This window comes from Papio anubis, chromosome 8 (genome assembly GCF_008728515.1).
Source record: "Papio anubis isolate 15944 chromosome 8, Panubis1.0, whole genome shotgun sequence".
NCBI lineage: Eukaryota > Metazoa > Chordata > Mammalia > Primates > Cercopithecidae > Papio > Papio anubis.
In genome coordinates this window covers 102,845,813-102,863,436 of record NC_044983.1, presented here as the reverse complement: position 1 = coordinate 102,863,436, position 17,624 = coordinate 102,845,813, and the positions used below count along the sequence as shown (strand labels likewise).

Below are 17,624 nucleotides of genomic sequence, written 5' to 3'. Positions count from 1 at the left end.
ATTGTTGCACAGGAGTGATGCATGACTCAATGAGGAGACACGCAAAAGTTCAAGAGGCTGCAAAAGTGGTTCAAATATTTTATTGCCGTGTTTGGCATAACTTGCTTCCATATCTGTCCGATCAGAAATTTGTTATTTAGTGTGGAAAGGACTGATGAATCTCAGCAAGGTTTCTCTCCCCAAGTAAATCGCATTAGTTCTGGAATTTGTTTTGACCTCTCCTCTAACTTCTCCCTAAATGCCCATCTCTAACCACTACCAACCTTTACCCACTGCCCTGTTCTCCTTTCAGGACATGGAGATGACAGCTGTGGCTTCTGTTTTTACACCATGACTGCAGTTGCCTAAAAGCCCTCCCAGTTCCTGATGAAAATCCCAACTCATAGTTCATGTTTTCTGCATCTAGTAAACATCTCAGAGCCATTCCCTGAATTCTAAAATTATCGCCTCTTTATATTTACGGGTCCCTTTGTTCAAAGGTTTATACGCTGCCTTTGGGAAATCATCTTCTGATAATTTTTCTTTCTTCCTTCACAGAAGCACAGAGATGTCTCCTGTGCAGCCCATTGCTGGCTGTGAGCACACCTGATGTGTGCTTGTTCTCACATGGTGTGTCTGTGCAGCCACAGGAGGTTTTTATGTAAACTTCCATACCAGTGTTACAGACAGCCGTAGCCACCAAAGAGATCCTTGTAAAATATAGGATTAGGATATACCACAGGAATTAATAATTCTCAAGCCACTGCTTTAAATTGTAGCCACATTGTTTTTGTAGGGAAGTTGCTCAGTTTATATACACGGAACACGAAGGGTTGCATTCTGATCAGGACACCAGTTTCATTTAAGACCCCTATACCAAAAGGTACTTAGATAATCCTCTTTAATATGCATATACTATATTGCTTTGTGCAACATATTGCTTTGAGCAACAAATGATGCTAATTTTCTTGCTACTTTGATCCTCTCTGATTATTTTCTTCAACTCCTAAAAGTCTAAGTGAATACGATGAAAGAATGCCCCCTGTAAAAATTGTTATTTTACATATTTTTCCTCAGAGTCAAGAATACATGTTTTTTTAAAGACATTTAATAATGATACGGGTTTATCATTCTCTATCAAAAATAATTTCATTGGACATCATGCCAATTTTCTTCTTAGGGTCCCTCGACTAAATAGTAACTTTAAAAACATACTGCTAGTTGGCTGTATTTTAGTAGGTCAGCATGCACACCAAAAGTGTATTAAGGTGGACTGCTCTATTTATTGATTTGCCATGAATCTGCTAAAGGCTCAAGGCAATTGTCTGCGGAAGGGGGCGGAGGGCCATACATGATCGAGGTCATGCGCATCTAGCCAATTTGTAAGACGATCCTGCCGCCCTAAGCCATCAGCAATCCTTAGCATAGGGGCACACTCACGCATTCCTGTCAAGTCATCTTGTGAAAGGCTGCCTGCTTCCAGCTTGGCTTGGATGTGCAACCTTAATAAAACTCACTGAGGTCTGGAAGAAAATAGCAGATCTGAAGCAGATAGGGTAGAGGAAAGGGTCTAGAATATGTACACGCAGCTGACTCAGGCAGGCTCCACGCTGAACGGTCACACAGAGAGGAAACAATAAATCTCAGCTACTATGCAATAAATATCTCAAGTTTTAACGAAGGAAAATATCATTACAGTGAAATAAAAAATTTTAACATTTTAGAACAAAGCTAACAAATGGCTAGTTTTCTATCATTCTTCTTCAAACGCTTTCTTTGAGGGGGAGAGAGTCAAACAAACAAGCAGTTTTACCTGAAATAAAGAACTAGTTTAGAGGTCAGAAGAAAGGAGCAAGTTTTGCGAGAGGCACGGAAGGAGAGTGCTGGCAGTACAATGACAGTTTTCCTTTCCTTTGCTTTCCTCGCTGCCATTCTGACTCACACAGGGTGCAGCAACCAGCGCCGAAGTCCAGAAAACAGTGGGAGAAGATATAACCGGATTCAACATGGGCAATGTGCCTATACTTTCATTCTTCCAGAACACGATGGGAACTGTCGTGAGAGTACGACAGACCAGTACAACACAAACGCTCTGCAGAGAGATGCTCCACACGTGGAACCGGATTTCTCTTCCCAGAAACTTCAACATCTGGAACATGTGATGGAAAATTATACTCAGTGGCTGCAAAAAGTAAGTGATTGCTTTCAGTTTCTAATAGCACGGAGCTTTTTCTGTTCTTGCACTGCAGCTAACTTAAAAGTTCCTTAGGGGCGCATTTGTGTGTTTACCTTTTGCTCCAGGGGGGCAGTGTTTGCAATTGCAAGACGGCTGTCTGGGTTTGGCTTCCTGGGTAAGCCAAGGTTTGGGGGCTTGCGCAATCCTATGAATGTGTGGGGGCACCCCGTGTGTGTGTCTAGCCCTGGTAAATTTTATGACATTTCTGGTTTCTCTTGTTTAAAGTTCAGCATTAAGAGTCTTTCTGTCAAAACTCTACCTTAAGAAAGAAAGCATGTACCTCTTAAGCAAGTTGGTGAAAAATAAATAATCGTAATGACTATACTAATTAATAAGATCAAATCGATTTTGCACCAGAAAATTTTGTGCCACTGGGGTGGCAAATCATCACAAAGTATTTGGTTTTTTTTTTTTAACCTTTAGAAAAATTAACATGAAGTGAGAGTAAATGTAAAATATGATATTTGGTTGGAGAAATTGTTTATTTATGTAAAGGGAACTGTTAATTTCAGCAAGTGGTAGAATAGTAGAGGACTGATTTCTGTTAAATATTTTTTCTTCTGTCCTTGAGAAAAAAAAAATTTAAAAAGATACGTTGTAATGTGAACTGTCAGAAAGGGCTTGCTTGCTCACAATGAGAACACGCTGGCTGTTGAGGAAGACATGCACCTGCAGATTTGGGCTGAACGCAACATGTAGTCTCTACTATATTCCTGAAATACCTCCCTTCTCAGGGCATTGTAGTTACAGAGACAGTACCTGGCGAGTTTAAGTATCCATGTTATTTGATGAATGTTAATGTCGAGTATGAATGTAAACTCAATTTATAGAAATCAAATCAAATAGTTTATCCAGTTATTTATCTACAAACCATTTAAAAGTTTTTGTTGAAGATATGCCTATTAAATTATGAACACACTTCTGCAATTCATTCTGTCTTTGCAATCTGTTTAATAATAGGCAGCCGAGAATAAGTATATTCCACTGACTATGCCACTGGAATGGAGGCAATGTCCCAATTTGTGAAAAGCTTCTCTCCCTCGTTAATGGATTAACTTGGTACATATAAATAGGTATGCAATCAGGCTTCTTTAAGTTAGTCTGTAAACGAGGCAATCCCTTTAAAAAGATAAAAGATAGGGAAAGGACAAATGCTCTATTTTGTTCCTGTGTGATCACACTCGCTTAGGTCATCGCCTGCTGAATCATGCCAAGTAATAGTTATTCTACTTTTGTCCACTAGGGACTGAACTAAGATCACTGTTATTTTATTTGACACATTAACTGGAACTTAGTAGTTCTACAGTTTCCAAACCTGATATTGTAATCTTTCTATTACAGACTATAGGACTGTAATACACAATCAGTAGGTAGGTAGAAGAATAAAAAGCAAACAGAACTCTCGGTTTTTTTTCAATTGTAGCTTAAATTTTAGGCACTACTTTCAATAGTAGTTTATAATAGGATGTTTGTATTTTTCTTTGGTAAAACTTATTTCCATTGTAAACAAATGATTTTGGTTGAATAGCTTGTTGTTATTCTTCAGTACACCATCCATATAGTTTTTAGTGAGAATCCAATCATATATTAGTCTGGATTCTTTGAGGGAATGGGGAGGAAAATTTAGTCCCAAGTTACCCCGAATGATCTATTCTACCAAAAACGTAATGTTTTGTTTGCTTAAAACATATAATCAAAATAGTGATTCAAACATAGTAATGCATATTTCTTGTTGCTATGCAATTATTCAGCAGTGACAGGGTAAACACATAATTCTGCTGGGCTTAAATCATGCACGTGTTTCATATGTTAATTTATTTTGCAAAATAAATTTGATTCTTGTTTGCATTGTTCTTGGTCAATGATTGTGGGATAGCTTTCAGATTATAGCCAAGAATAACTATTAAAATGTTCTTTGGTTACATTGACCCTTTCAAGTGTAAATATCAAGCTGAATATATGCTGAAAACGTCCCTATTGGTATGAGTCAGAGCAGTGTGGCTTGACTATTGTCAGTTTAAATTTGCATATCTTTTGTCATTGTCAATGTGATTGGTTGGAGGATCAAGAAACCAAATAAATGCATTCAACAAAGAACTTGCTAAAGGCTTTCATAAGTTTCCCTTAATTAGGAGTTTTCTTCGCTCCAAGTTCTAAAATTCATGTGATATATTGATTCTGATAATAGAAATGGGAATCTTTTTACTGTAACTATTTGGTATGCTCAGTACTGCAATTTGTATTACTTCTATTTTGATTCCAAGTAGTTGCCATAGACGGAAGCAATACCCTGCAGAAACTGAGGCTATCAGTGTATGTAAGTGAAATTAATTCATCCATTTATTCGGCAAAATAATTAATCAAAGCATAGTGATTATTATGCAGCTCATGGCATCGCTATCAGGAAAGATTTTGAGGCAGAATACATGTGTTATCAATGCTAAATGAAGCTATATGATAATTATGTTAATGCATCCCCTTCCATGAAGGGAAACCTCCTCCCTCAACTTTTCTGGTCTTGCAACTGAACAGGATGAGAAGCAAGGCATGCAAGGGGGCAAATGATTTGTCGGTCACCATAAATACTGGAACTGTTATGGCACTGCTTTCTTGATGTGATGGATTTAATTCAAAGAGATCAACTTTCCATAATCACTGGTTGATTAAAGTGAGGCAGGTTGATAGCATTATTGTGACTTCTCAGACCAGGAAGAGTGGTATGAATAATATGCATCATATTATAGTGGTATGAATAAAACTATGCATCCTAGTTTTATTTTGTGAAACACCTGGGTGTGTTTCTGGGTTTGATCTCTTCTGTAATATAGCTCTTTTCAGAATAATTAGCAAGTCATAGTAAACACCTGAAAGTGACCAGATCTTAGGTAAGTAACAATAAATACAACTGGCCCCAGTGTCTTTGTCACTTTCTTATGATCTCTTCCTACTTCTCTATGACAGGGAAACATTTAGCCCACATCCTGTGCTTTGTGAACTACTGTTTTCTGTCTCCACATCTCAAAAAGTTCACAAAGATGTACATTTAAAACATTTAGATTTAAATGTGTATAATGTTCTAGGATTTGGGGAATCCTTAGAAGACCTATTTTGCTTTTGCCAAATGATGTCTTTTTTGGTTACAAATTTAAATAAATTGAGTGGATAATGCCTTGTAACAGAAAACAATAGTCTATTTGCTATAAATATTTTACACTAGCTCAAATTGATGACTATTAATGGAAAATATGGTTATGAATTGCCATCCAGAATATTTTAAGAAATACAAAGATTTTACTGGACTATTTAGCTGTTTTTCTATTGATGACATTTTTTGGTTAAGGATGTCCTCTATTTGCAGATTGTATTCTTTTCTTCAGAGTTAAGATTTGGAATGCTGTTACCCAAAACACATTGATGATGATGATTTTTTTAAACCCATATATTACATATATATTAATCCCTATTAATATCCATTAGAATGTGACCTCCACGAGGCCGGTGACCTTGTGTGTTTGTCCAATATCATATCTTCAGTGCCTGGAAGAGTATATAACATATTTATAAAATAAATATAAAATAAATATTTGTTAAATGAACAAATGAATGCATTATCTATTGCAATCTGCACTTTGCTGTCTACCATCAGCATTTTATTTGAGGCATACACCTTACCTCCTCAATAGATTGTAAGTTGTCCTATATGCAAGGACTATACCCTACAGTTATTTTTGTCCTAATACTAGTTAAAACAATATTGGGTCCAGAGTAGGTGCTTATTAATTATTCAAATTATATTTAACCAGTGATCTAGAATCTCCAAAACTTCTCTAGTCACTCTAGTTCAACTTCTTAATTATTCTCTAAGGGTCAGCTCTGTTGCCAGTTTCTCCAGGAAATCTACCCACATTCCACTTACCCTCCCAGGGCGAGTTCTCAAATGTCATTGCAGTACATTGACTGTATCATGTTAACACTGTACTTCTAAGTTGTGGTGGTGGTTGTTTTAATTATTTGTTTCTAGGTTTGTTTTCCCACCTAGACTGTGAGTTCCTCAAGTGTAGTAAATGTCGCTTATCCATTTTTATATCTCTGAACATGTTCATTAAGGGTCTGGATTAATTTCTCTGTTATAGTAATAATCAGTTTTTAAGAGATCAAGTGCTCAAGTATATAGTGGTAACTATAAAATAATGCAATTTAAGGGACCTTGTAACTACTTTAAAGTTTGCTTAAATGTTAGCACTAGGCTACTTGAGGGTCAGCTAGATATTCTCTTGTGTGATAATGTTTTGTACTTCTATAAGCACAAGAACTTAGTTATTTCTTGTTCAGTACAGTAGGGAGCCATTTACTGCATACATCTATATAATATGTATATATCTGTATAATATGTGCACATGAGAACTTAATTATAACAATATACATCTATATAATATGTGCCCATGAGAACTTGATTATCATAATATACATCTGTATAATATGTGCACATGAGAACTTACTTCTCACTGGTATATTATTGTTTCGGTGGCTGGTGGTGGCTGTGCAACACTAAGTCAGAGACAATGCTATTACGTTTTATTTTCACATTTGTGGGAACTTCCTAAACGTGTGAAATGGGTAGACATTGGCCAGGCGCGGTGGCTCACACCTGTAATCCCAGCACTTTGGGAGGCCAAGGCGGGCAAATCCCCTGAGGCAAGGAGTTCGAGACCAGCCTGGTCAACATGGCAAAACCCTGTCTTTACTAAAAATACAAAAACTTTGCTGGGCCTGGTGGTGCGTGCCTGTAATCCCAGCTACTAGGGAGGCTGAGGCAGGAGAATGACTTGAACCCAGGAAGCGGAGGTTGTGGTGAGCCGAGATCACACCACTGCACTCCAGCCTGAACGACAGAGCAGGACTCCATCTCAAAAAAAAAAAAAAAAAAAAGTAGATATTTAATAAGTACGATTTTAATAGTTTGTCACTAAATGTGAAAATTTGTCACTAAATGTGAAAATTTTGTCACTAAAGGTGAAAATCTAATTTTCACTAAAGGTGAAAATAAGATACATGCACAATTTATGCCTACAGATTGGGAAAAGTAGCAGTTGCTGAGAAAGATTAATAGAAATAATTGTCTTTTAAATCGAGTTGGAGAAATGTCCCCATCAACTTCATTTGAAGAATAGACCCCTGATTTTCAAGCCAAGTAAGAGCCCTTCAGAATCTGTATTAACTTTTCAACAAATAGTTAGGTGTTATTGTTTGCTTATTACATTTTAGAATCAAAAGATCCAAAAAACCCCTTTCAGCCCCAGAAGCTAGCAGTTAGTGCTATCACAACCTTTTGGCAAACTGTCTCCATTGAGAGATCTCAGGTTTTAGGGCTATGGCAAGTAGGTCTTTTTCTATGGGCTTCTATGGGCAATTACAGTCCTTCCTTACCCCTGACTGTACCATTTCACATTGAGCTTTCTTTTAATAGCACTCCTCTCATATATAAGTATTGGTTTAATGAAATTTTAAATGAATAAGAATGTCATTTTCCCTCTTAAAAATCCTTCTACAACTTCTCATTACATAGGAATAAAATCTGACTTCTTACCAGGAGGTCTTATATGGTCTGCCCCACACCGCTCACTGGCCCCGTCATTTACTACCTTGAAACGACATTCCAGACACTCAAGTGACATTGGCCTTCTTGTTATTTCTCTAACAGACAGGCTCATTCCTGCCTCAGGGACTTTACAAGCTGTTTACTCAGCTCAGAAAATTCTTCCCCCTGATCTTCGCATGGTTGGCTACTTCTCTTCATTCGGGTCTTCACTCAGCAGTCTTCTCAGAAAATCTCTGAGCACCATTCCCTACCACCTTCCCCACTTTGCTGAGAGACTTTCTACCATATTATGTTGTTTTATTTATTCATGGTATTTACTACTGCATAATGCTGTGTTAGTTATTGTCAGATTATTTATTCTGTCTTCGCCTACTAAGAATGCAAACTCTATTAGAGCAGCGGCCTTGTCTATCTTGATGCAGTATACCTTCTACCTAGAAGAGTGGATTACACATGGTAGGACCTCAATAAATATTTGCAGAATGAGTGACTCTGTATTTTCATAGACACTATGCTCTATGAGGTACATCCTGTACCTGTCTTGTTGACCAGTTTTTATTTATTATTCTGTTTTATTATTTCTGGTAGCAGATTGACTTTTCTGTCACAATGCTTATAGCATAGCTGGCTCTATTTAGTATTTTTTAATAAATAGGGAAACAAATGAAGTCCATGAGCAGATTTGGACTATAATCAAATTGATGTATGAAATTTAGATGCAACTATATTTTACACATTACCTTTTTAACTACATAATGGCAGAAATTTTATTAATATTCCGAGTTTCCATCCTCTCTATCAAGGATCAGCCAGTGATGGCCCTTGGGCCAAATCCTTCCTGCCACCTCTGTTTGTAAATAAAGCTTTATTGAAGAACAACCACATTCCTTCCTTTATATATTGTCTGTGCATTTGTAAATAAAGTTTTATTGGAACAGAGCCACACTCATTCGTTTATGCATTGTCTATGGTTGCTTTCCTCCTACAAAAGCAGAGTTGATGAGTTACCACAGAGCCTAAAATATTTAATATCCAGCCCTTTTGAGAAAAAGTTAGCTGACCCCTGCCCTATATTGCAAGAGGAATTAGTATGAATTTTGGGACCATTGCAAGGTAAATTGTAAGGTTTGTTGTGTGGGAAAAAGATTGCCCTCCAGGAGGCCCAGTAATCTTCAGGTTCATGCCAGTTGGCAGAGAGCCTGACTAAGCCATTTCTTGGCTGGGTGTCTGGACATGCTGTGAGGTGACATTTTAGAGGCACACAGGCAAGGGAATTTCATGTCTTTTCTTTCTCCTGCCCATCATCACAAGAACAGGGAAATATTCCCAAAGCAGATACATATCAGAAAAGAAAAAGCACCTGGATAACAATACAGACCAGCAGCCTGTGGATAAACAAGTCTGGGCTACAGGGTCTTCTGTGCTATGCGCCTGTTTCATCCTGTTGGTTGTGGCATTAGCAAGAATGCTGACAAAACACTAGAGCCATTCTATTTTCTTAGAAATGGGGCTTCAGCTCAGCCTCTTATTAGAAACCTTCCCCCCCTGTCATTTGTTTTAAGTATAAACATTAGAAGTGTTCTCACTTGTGCAGATGATGAGAGGGGAGGAGCAATAAGTGGGTAGCTCAGCTACAAAACACGGAGTTTTATCAGCCCCTGTGCTATAATTTGCTAATTAAGGAGGTTTTGGTGTCTTTCTGCCACAGTCTTGTCTCTGTGTGGAAACATTAGCAGCCTTTTCCTGGGCCTTGTCTTCTTTTCTTTTCTTCTTTCCTTCTTTCTTCTTCTTTTTTTTTTTTAGTACCACAAGCTATATTGTGTCATTTGCTTAGATGCACAACCCTAATTACATTCTGAGTCATCCTCGACTGTTGTCCCAATACAAGATGATCTTTGGCAGTGGAGTTGGGAAATTCCAAACCCCCTTTGGTTTTGGCCCCATGGTCTGAGGGAGGGAGGGCATCTCGGTGTTTAAATCTTCTTACAATGTGTACAAAAGATGTGCCCCCTCTCTTACCAAAGAGGGTTTTAAAGAATGACGCCCTCCATGGATTATCTTCTCTTTACGTTTGGAGGCTATTTCCATGTAGGGTCTATACCTGAATACCCTTCTCTAATTCTAAATATTAGAAGTGAGAGAACTTTAGGCTCATTTGGTCTCAGTTGTCTGCTCAAATAATCTGAATTTTTTCCTTTAAGCAAATGAAAAGGTAATTTTGAACAGAGAAAGTAGCTAATAATTCCATCCAGAATGCATTTAGGCCTATGAAAATCTTTTCTTTTGTCAGTAAGTACTGAAAAATATACAGTAAGAAAACTTACTTGTTTATACTATACTACATGACTATGCAGGTCACTTATTAGAAGTCTATCTAGGAATGTGTTTCCTAAGTTTGTGTTGAACTCTTGAAAAAACATGCAAATTAGCACAGGCATCGAGATGCGTCTTAAGTAAATCAGCAGCTGAAATATGATTAAAACACAAGTGAAATGTGGATATCTTAAATCACTAGTAATATGTACCTATAAGTGACCAAACTCACTGGCATCAGATAGGTAAACTTACTATAAATTTCAGCGAAATGGCTTATGATAATTTTGAAGGATGGCATATTGTAAAGTCTAGTGACATGTGTAGCTCTACTCATTAGGAAAGAGTATGCTTTATTGGTAGTCTCCACTTTGTTTCTGAAGGCTACATAAGTTAAATTACAATGCTTCACCCTCCAAGATGATTGGAGACTTTCCATTCCTAGAGAACCAATAAATATTTTAAAATCTCAAATTATAGTTCTTCTTTAAACCCTTAAAGATGAAAGATAGCCCCAGGATTTCATAAAACATTTTAACAGTATTCTTGTCTTCACTCTTGATATAGAGCTGAGTAGATTAAAGTTCAATAGGTTTTTACTGTAGCTCAAGGTTTGCTGCATCCAGCAGGTCTTGATATCCACCTTATTTTAATTGCACAGATATAAGGGGTGAGAATTGTAAGCTTATTACCAGTATTATCAGTCTTTTTATTATTTTCTAATTCTACTCAGTTTTTAAATAATAAGAACAAAGGTATAAGGTGATAGTCGTTCTAATGCTTGTAGAATAAATGAATGGGTTTATTGAATAAGCTGAATATTTAATAACTTAAAATGTCAATAATAAAGACAATATTTTTGAATCAATGAACCGATGAATTTTAAATAATTCTTGGCAATTGAACCTGATTTTCAAATGAATTATTCAGCAGAAGTTTAATATCTAGAAACAAATGCAGAGGTTAGAGAAGAAGTGGAGTGAGGCCTTCTTCTAAACCTTCTTCCCTTGGCCCTCCAAGAGTATTCCTCAGGGCACCCCATATGTCCAAAGGAACACAGTTTCAAAATAGCTGCAAGAAAACTTTCAAATAATCAAATATTAGTTAGGTAGAGCTGCCAAAACCTAGCTACTGGTGGGCATGAAGAAACATTACCTTCGATAGTTTGAATTTGTTGCCAAGCTGTTGTATGAACATCCAAATCTGCCTTACAGAAAGCAGTTTAAGGGTATCAGTGTGTAAATTTCAAAAACAAATGCAGATTGTTTTAGACTCTTAAAAATACTGAGGCCCACCCATATTTCACATGACACAAATTTGATAATAGACTACTCTTGGTTAATTAGCGGCAAATTGTATAATTTGTCTAATCCCTTAATTATACAATTGTATGATAATGTATACTTATGTATTTTTACTTTAAGAATGTAGTGTGTGATGATTGCCTCATATTGTAAGGGATACTATTCACTTCAAGCAGAATTCATTGTCAAGAATTGTGAAAGAAAATCTGAATTTCAAGGAGGAATTTTGTTATTTTCAAAATTTCTCTGATGATTTGTTAGATCTACTTACCTAACCTTGTTTTTTTACTTCTGCTACATGGCACTTACCAAGAATAGAGATTTTTGAGAACCAAAAATAGTTCTCAAGAACTATTTTCTTGTACACATGTGCCAGTATTTTTGTGTTTTTTAAGACACTTGTCCATGTTGTAAAGATGAATTTAGTTTAAACTATATAAAATAATCCATGAGTCCATTTTCCCAAATACACCTAAGCTGTGCTATATCATAATGTGCTGAAAGAGCACAACCAAGTGAGGCAGTCCCATCGATTTCATTAGCTCTCTGGAGCTTTTTCTTTTTTTTTAAGCAGATGAATGACACACGGCCACTTAATATACTGATGGTGTGAAGGCTCCAATGTGAGGCCTTATATGAATTTATTATTAACTTTCTTGTTGTTTTAAAAATGAAAGTTCTAATATTTTTTCTGGCATCCAAATGGTTTGCTTTTTTCAACCCCCACTTTGCTCATTCTGCACATTAGAGACTTCTGAGATTAAAACCAGGAAAGCAGAGGTGGCAAGGCAGCCCTCAGACCAGGCAAGACAAAAAGATTGAAAGGGACCTCCCGGCCTGTCTGTCCTTTTTATTTCTCTTGTCTCCTCCATTATTCTTTTTAATAAAGTCTCCTGTGATCCTCCTCATGCTGGCCATGGAGGAGGAGTGCTGCAAAGAGGATGGACAACAGGGAAGGCAAATGAACAGAGAGACCAGTGACTGTCCCTTTATTGGGACATGGGGGAGGGGTGACACAGTGAGGGACAGGGGACTATAGCAGTGTCAGGAGGACTGCTCCATGAGGGATGGCATGAGTTCTGTCATGCACTTTCAGTACACGGGCAGGAGTCATAGAACTTAGCACCTGCAATTAACAAAGGGCAGGAAACCAGTTAGTCAGTTACCTAATCAAATATGCACTTCAGCCAAGGTGGTCTGCAAGGTACTAGGAAGATGCAAGAAATTCACTAAAACCCCTGTTGTTGAGAAGCCTAAACTCACTGAAACAAACTTAAAAGCAAGGACATTATTTGTGTCCACTATTTCCTATGACAAGTTTAACGATAGTACAGCCCAGTGATGAAGTGGGTCATGCCTAGAGTCAAACTGCCTGGATTTGAATTCTGATAGCACCACTGACTTGCTGTGTGACCTTGGGCAAGCTTCTTCACTGCTCTGTGCTGCAATTTCATTATGGGTGAAATTGAGGTGATAATAGTATCTATACCATAGAGTTATTAAGCGCAGGCATAATTCACATAAATTACTTTGCACAAGTTCTGTCACCTAGTAGGTGTTATGTATATACTGCTTATTACTAGGGGAAGTTCTGGATACACTGTTAATTAAATATTGAACACTTTTTCAAAACTATTGGGACGACTGGAAAAACTTTACATGTATTAGTTCATTGAATACCTCAAAAGCCAATAAGAGGTAGATAGTGTTATAATTATTCCATGTGGCAAGTGGGAAAACTGAGGCAGGCACAGAGTGGAAGTAACTTGCGCAGGATTACACAGTAGCTAAATTTATGGGCCAGCACTCAATCCCAGGCAGTCTGGCTCTATGACCTATGCTCTTAACCAAATATGAGATTAACTGCAGCAACGTTTGCCATGTCTCCTCTTGTCAATCATCAAACATTAAGCCTATTTCTAAAATTTTTTCTGTAGTTGTCTTTGTGTCTAAACCCTTAATTCTTTGATACTAAATGTGTTGTCCCTTTCTCAAGTTCTGTTTCACACAGCCATTTGTCCCCATCCCCACTCTAAAGCTCCATGGTTAAATTGACGGTGGCACGTAGGCTCTGTTGCTGATTGAAGCACAATAGCTGATTCTCTCAGCCCTCCCACAGGCCTGTTAACAGACCGCAGAATCCCACATCTGCAGTCCCTACTGCGTATCTCCTTAGAAGCACCATCTCTTGAAGTTATAGAGTTTAATTGAGTCTGACTATTTATCTAAAAACTTCTAAAACACAAAGAAAGGCTTACAATTGCTTTACATGGGGTGAAGCTGCCTATTCTAAATATCTTCCATTCAATGTAATGACCTCCCTCTTGGATTTATCTGTAGGCAGTCCTGCTTGGAAAAGTGAAAGCTCATTCTGGAACTTAAAATATTATTTGCCTGCACTTCCTTTTCTGGGTCATTTGGAGAGTTGTAAAAATGAGAAGAAATGCCTTGTTTCCGTAGGCAATGACCTCTTATCTCACTTCCTATTTTATTTATCATTGTCCCTATTAATGAAAATATTCCTGGCATTTTGGGCCCAAGCCAAGAACACTGCTACTTGTAGACAATTGTGATAGTTCTTCCTCTCTTTTTGTCTGATCTTGGAGGCCTGGCCACTCAAAATTTGGATTTTGAGACTTGCTGCTTCCCTTGCTGAGTATCAGTTGCATGAGACAGGGAGGCTCTACCCTACCTTCTCCCTGTCCATTCTTCTCCACAGAGACCCAAAGAGGACAAAGCAAGATGGGGACAAAAGAGATTTCAGTCATTCTTTTCACCCACCTTTGCATGGTGAGGTAAACTAAAACCTATTAAAACAGCACAACAACAAATAACTCAGTGCATATTCACTTGCTTGACCTGTGCTGTCTATTGAATGCTGAGCACAAGCAATGTGTGGTGTGTGGGCATTATAGGTGCCAGGAAATACTGTTAGGATGTGTTCATGAATCAACGCACGCTGTATTGCTCAAGCTGTTTTGGGGCCACTATTTGGTCAGTGAACTTGTCTGAAGGATACTTGTGCTAATGCTGAATAACAGAGATCTTTCTCCAATGTGCGGGAAGCTATTAAGTTATAGAGTACAATTTTCTCAATTTTAAGGGTTTCTCACTTCATCGTCTCCACGTTTGTCATCTTCCATCTATTGTGTGTGATATTTGTCATCTCTCAGGAGACAACTGACAATACAGCAAATAGATATTAAAGAAAGCTGGGAATTGACCTCTCATGTTTAGTTGTACAGCTTGCATTACATGAGACACATGATTATCTCACTGATATAACATAATCACATGTTCTGCCAATGAAATTGCTATTGCTTTCTGTGCAAAATAATTTATCTGCAAAGACAGCAATGGATACTGGATGTTCTTTCACATAGCAAGTATGAAAATAACTTTTCTGCCAGACACAGTAGCTCACGTCTGTAATCCAGAACTTTGGGAGGCTGAGGCTGGTGGATTGTTTGAGCTCAAGAGTTCAACACCAGTCTGGGCAACATGGTGAAACCCTGTGTCAAAATAATATACAAGAATTAGCCTGGCATGGTGGCTGGCACATGCCTGTGACTCTAGAGGCTGAAGTGGGAAGATCACTTGAGCCCAGGATGTCAAGGCTACAGTGAGCTGGGATTGTGGCACTGCACTCCAGTCTGGCTGACAGAGTGAGACTATCTCCAAAAACAAAAAGAAAAAAAAATAAAGAATTATTTTAAAAAATAAGGTATTAATAAATTTACCTTGGTAAACAGTGTCATCACCCAAACAAATATTTTAATACATAGCAGGTATTATCAAACCCACTTTACAGATAAGGAAACCGAGGGCCACTAAAGTCAAATGATTTTTAAGAGGTTACATGTTTACTTTGAGGCAGGTTGCAGAATTTGAACCCATACTCTGAGTGGTTAAATCTGAAGCTCTTCACTCTTCTTGCCTCTTTCATTTTTCTTTCACAAATTACAACAAATTCTGAATGGTGGGGAGCAGGGAAGAGATTCAGATGAATGATGATGTCTTGTAAGTTTTTGGAGAATCTATCCATACTAAATAACCTTCTTTGGCAATGAGAATAATTTACCATACATGTGTATAAATTGCTGTAAGAAGCCTGCTGTTCTTAGGGAAAATGCTTCCTAGGAATCTTTCCCATCCCAGCACAATTCTTAAAAAACTTTCACAAATATGTCAGAGGCAAATAATTCATTGCTATTTTTACTTTTCTTTTTAAATAAATGAGCTACTTAGACAAATTGCCTTAGTTGGAGTTATCCAGATATGAGTATACAAATAAAGATAATATTTTAAACTAGCTTATCTGTATTTTTGTTCAGGAACACTTCATTATTACAGTATTAGGTTATATTTCTTATATTTCTTTCAGCTAAAAAAAAATAAAATACAGTCAATAGAGAATCATTTAACATTTTCAACATTAATAAATTGGGGTACTATTTGTAATATTCTGGGCAAGAGTCACTTAAAAGACCTTATGCCATGTATGCTTTGAATTTTTTTAAAAGTTCATCAGTATGATAAGAATATGAAAAATGTAGTCATTGATCTCCAGTCTATGCTTAGAAAAAAAGAAAAGAAAATTAATAAACACTTGTGAAAGTGAAACTGTCAGTATCTCTTACTGACAGTCAAGATAAACTAATGGACTAAAGAGACCTTGGTTCAAACAAATGATTAAAGCTGACAATAAAAGTGGAAATCTCATACTCAGCCTTCAACAAAGAAAGCTCTTAACTGAGAATTGAATATATAGAGAAACTAAGAAGACTTCCTGTCAAAGAGGAAAAAGAAATTTTTATTTTATGACTGTTATGTTTCATATGAGACTAAGGCTTACATACTTTGAGTTCACAAATCAAACTTGTGCAATTTACAAGGAAAAGGTCATTAGAGAAATGAATTACCCTGAACATAAATTATCTCTATATAGTATCCTACTATTTTGAAATGTCTTCCATTGAATCTAATTTTGAAGATCATGGTCAAAATGATATCATAAACAACTAAAGAATTCAAATAAACTCTATAAGCCTATTTTAAAGTTTTTTGTTTTTATGTTTCAAATAATTCACCAAATATTTTGAAAGTTCCTTTTCTGGTCAGATACAAAATAGCCTCTTGTGAAAAATGAGATTAACATAGGTTTGTTCCTCCTCTGATTACTGGGCATTTGAGAAATCTATGACAAAGTGGTGATTTTCATCAGAAAGACACATCATTCCAACCCATTCATTCAGTGGAGGTACTTTGGAATCTTTAAGGAAGATATAGTTTAAAAAATTATATATAGTTTTAAAAAGTTAGAACAAAACACACCTAAGCCACCATGTTTCAGTAATAAAGCTATATAAAGAAATATAGCTATTTCTATTTAAATTTAACAAGGTAGAAAAAGTACAAGTAATAAGTAGAGAACAGGACTAGATGGTGAATGATTATAATAGCACTTCCTGTCTTATATGCCACCCTCTCATGAAGAGTTTCCCTCCCCTTGAATCTGGCTGGGTCATAAAAGGGAATTGCATTCCCATCTTGTGCACTACAGTACTCATGCCCTGAGCTACTGCATTAGAAGTCCATCTACCTGAAGACTATGGTGTTGTGAAGAAGTCAAGTCACATGGAAAAGGCATGTGTAGGTGCTGTGGGTAGTGAGTCTCCATATTTGAGTCACCTCAGCTCAGGCTCTAGACATGTGAATAAATGAGCCTTCAAAGCTTTCTGGTCCCCACCCATTGCACTATCTCTAGATTTGGAAAAGGTCTGGAACATCATGGGGTAGAAACAACCCATCCCTACTGTTCCGTTTCTGAAATCCTGACTCACAGAGTCTGAGATCCCAATGAACATAATCAAATAGTTGTTACAAACTACTAAATTTGGAGGGTAATATGATGGAACTTCAAAAAATTTATGGAAGGAAATAATTGAAAGATAAAAATGAAAATGTAAACTTTATTTCTTAACATAAGCTCCATCAGGTTCAACTCACTCATGTAAGCCATGATACCAGCCAATTTAGTCCATCCCTAAAGAACTGAAGGTCCAGGAATTTAATCATATCAATGCAGTATTTTTTTCATTATTAACTGAAAGGAAATAAGTACCCAATATGGTTCGGCTCTGCCCCCACCCAAATCTCATCTTGAATTATAGTTCCTATAATCCCCATGTGT

The 17,624-nt window shown here is 37.1% G+C and overlaps 1 protein-coding gene across 2 annotated transcripts in view; it reads left to right on the top strand.

Moving 5' to 3' along the window:
• Positions 1 to 1,377: 1,377 nt before the first annotated feature.
• ANGPT1 (angiopoietin 1) overlaps positions 1,378 to 17,624 on the top strand; it is a 298,250-nt gene continuing 282,003 nt past the window's right edge. The window contains exon 1 of one of the 2 annotated variants that reach the window (XM_003903066.5): positions 1,378 to 2,170. In XM_003903066.5, coding sequence (XP_003903115.3) covers positions 1,874 to 2,170 — 297 coding nt within the window. In that variant the 5' untranslated portion in view covers positions 1,378 to 1,873. The remainder of the gene's footprint in view (positions 2,171 to 17,624) is intronic. The other variant, XM_009213479.3, reaches the window with a different exon arrangement.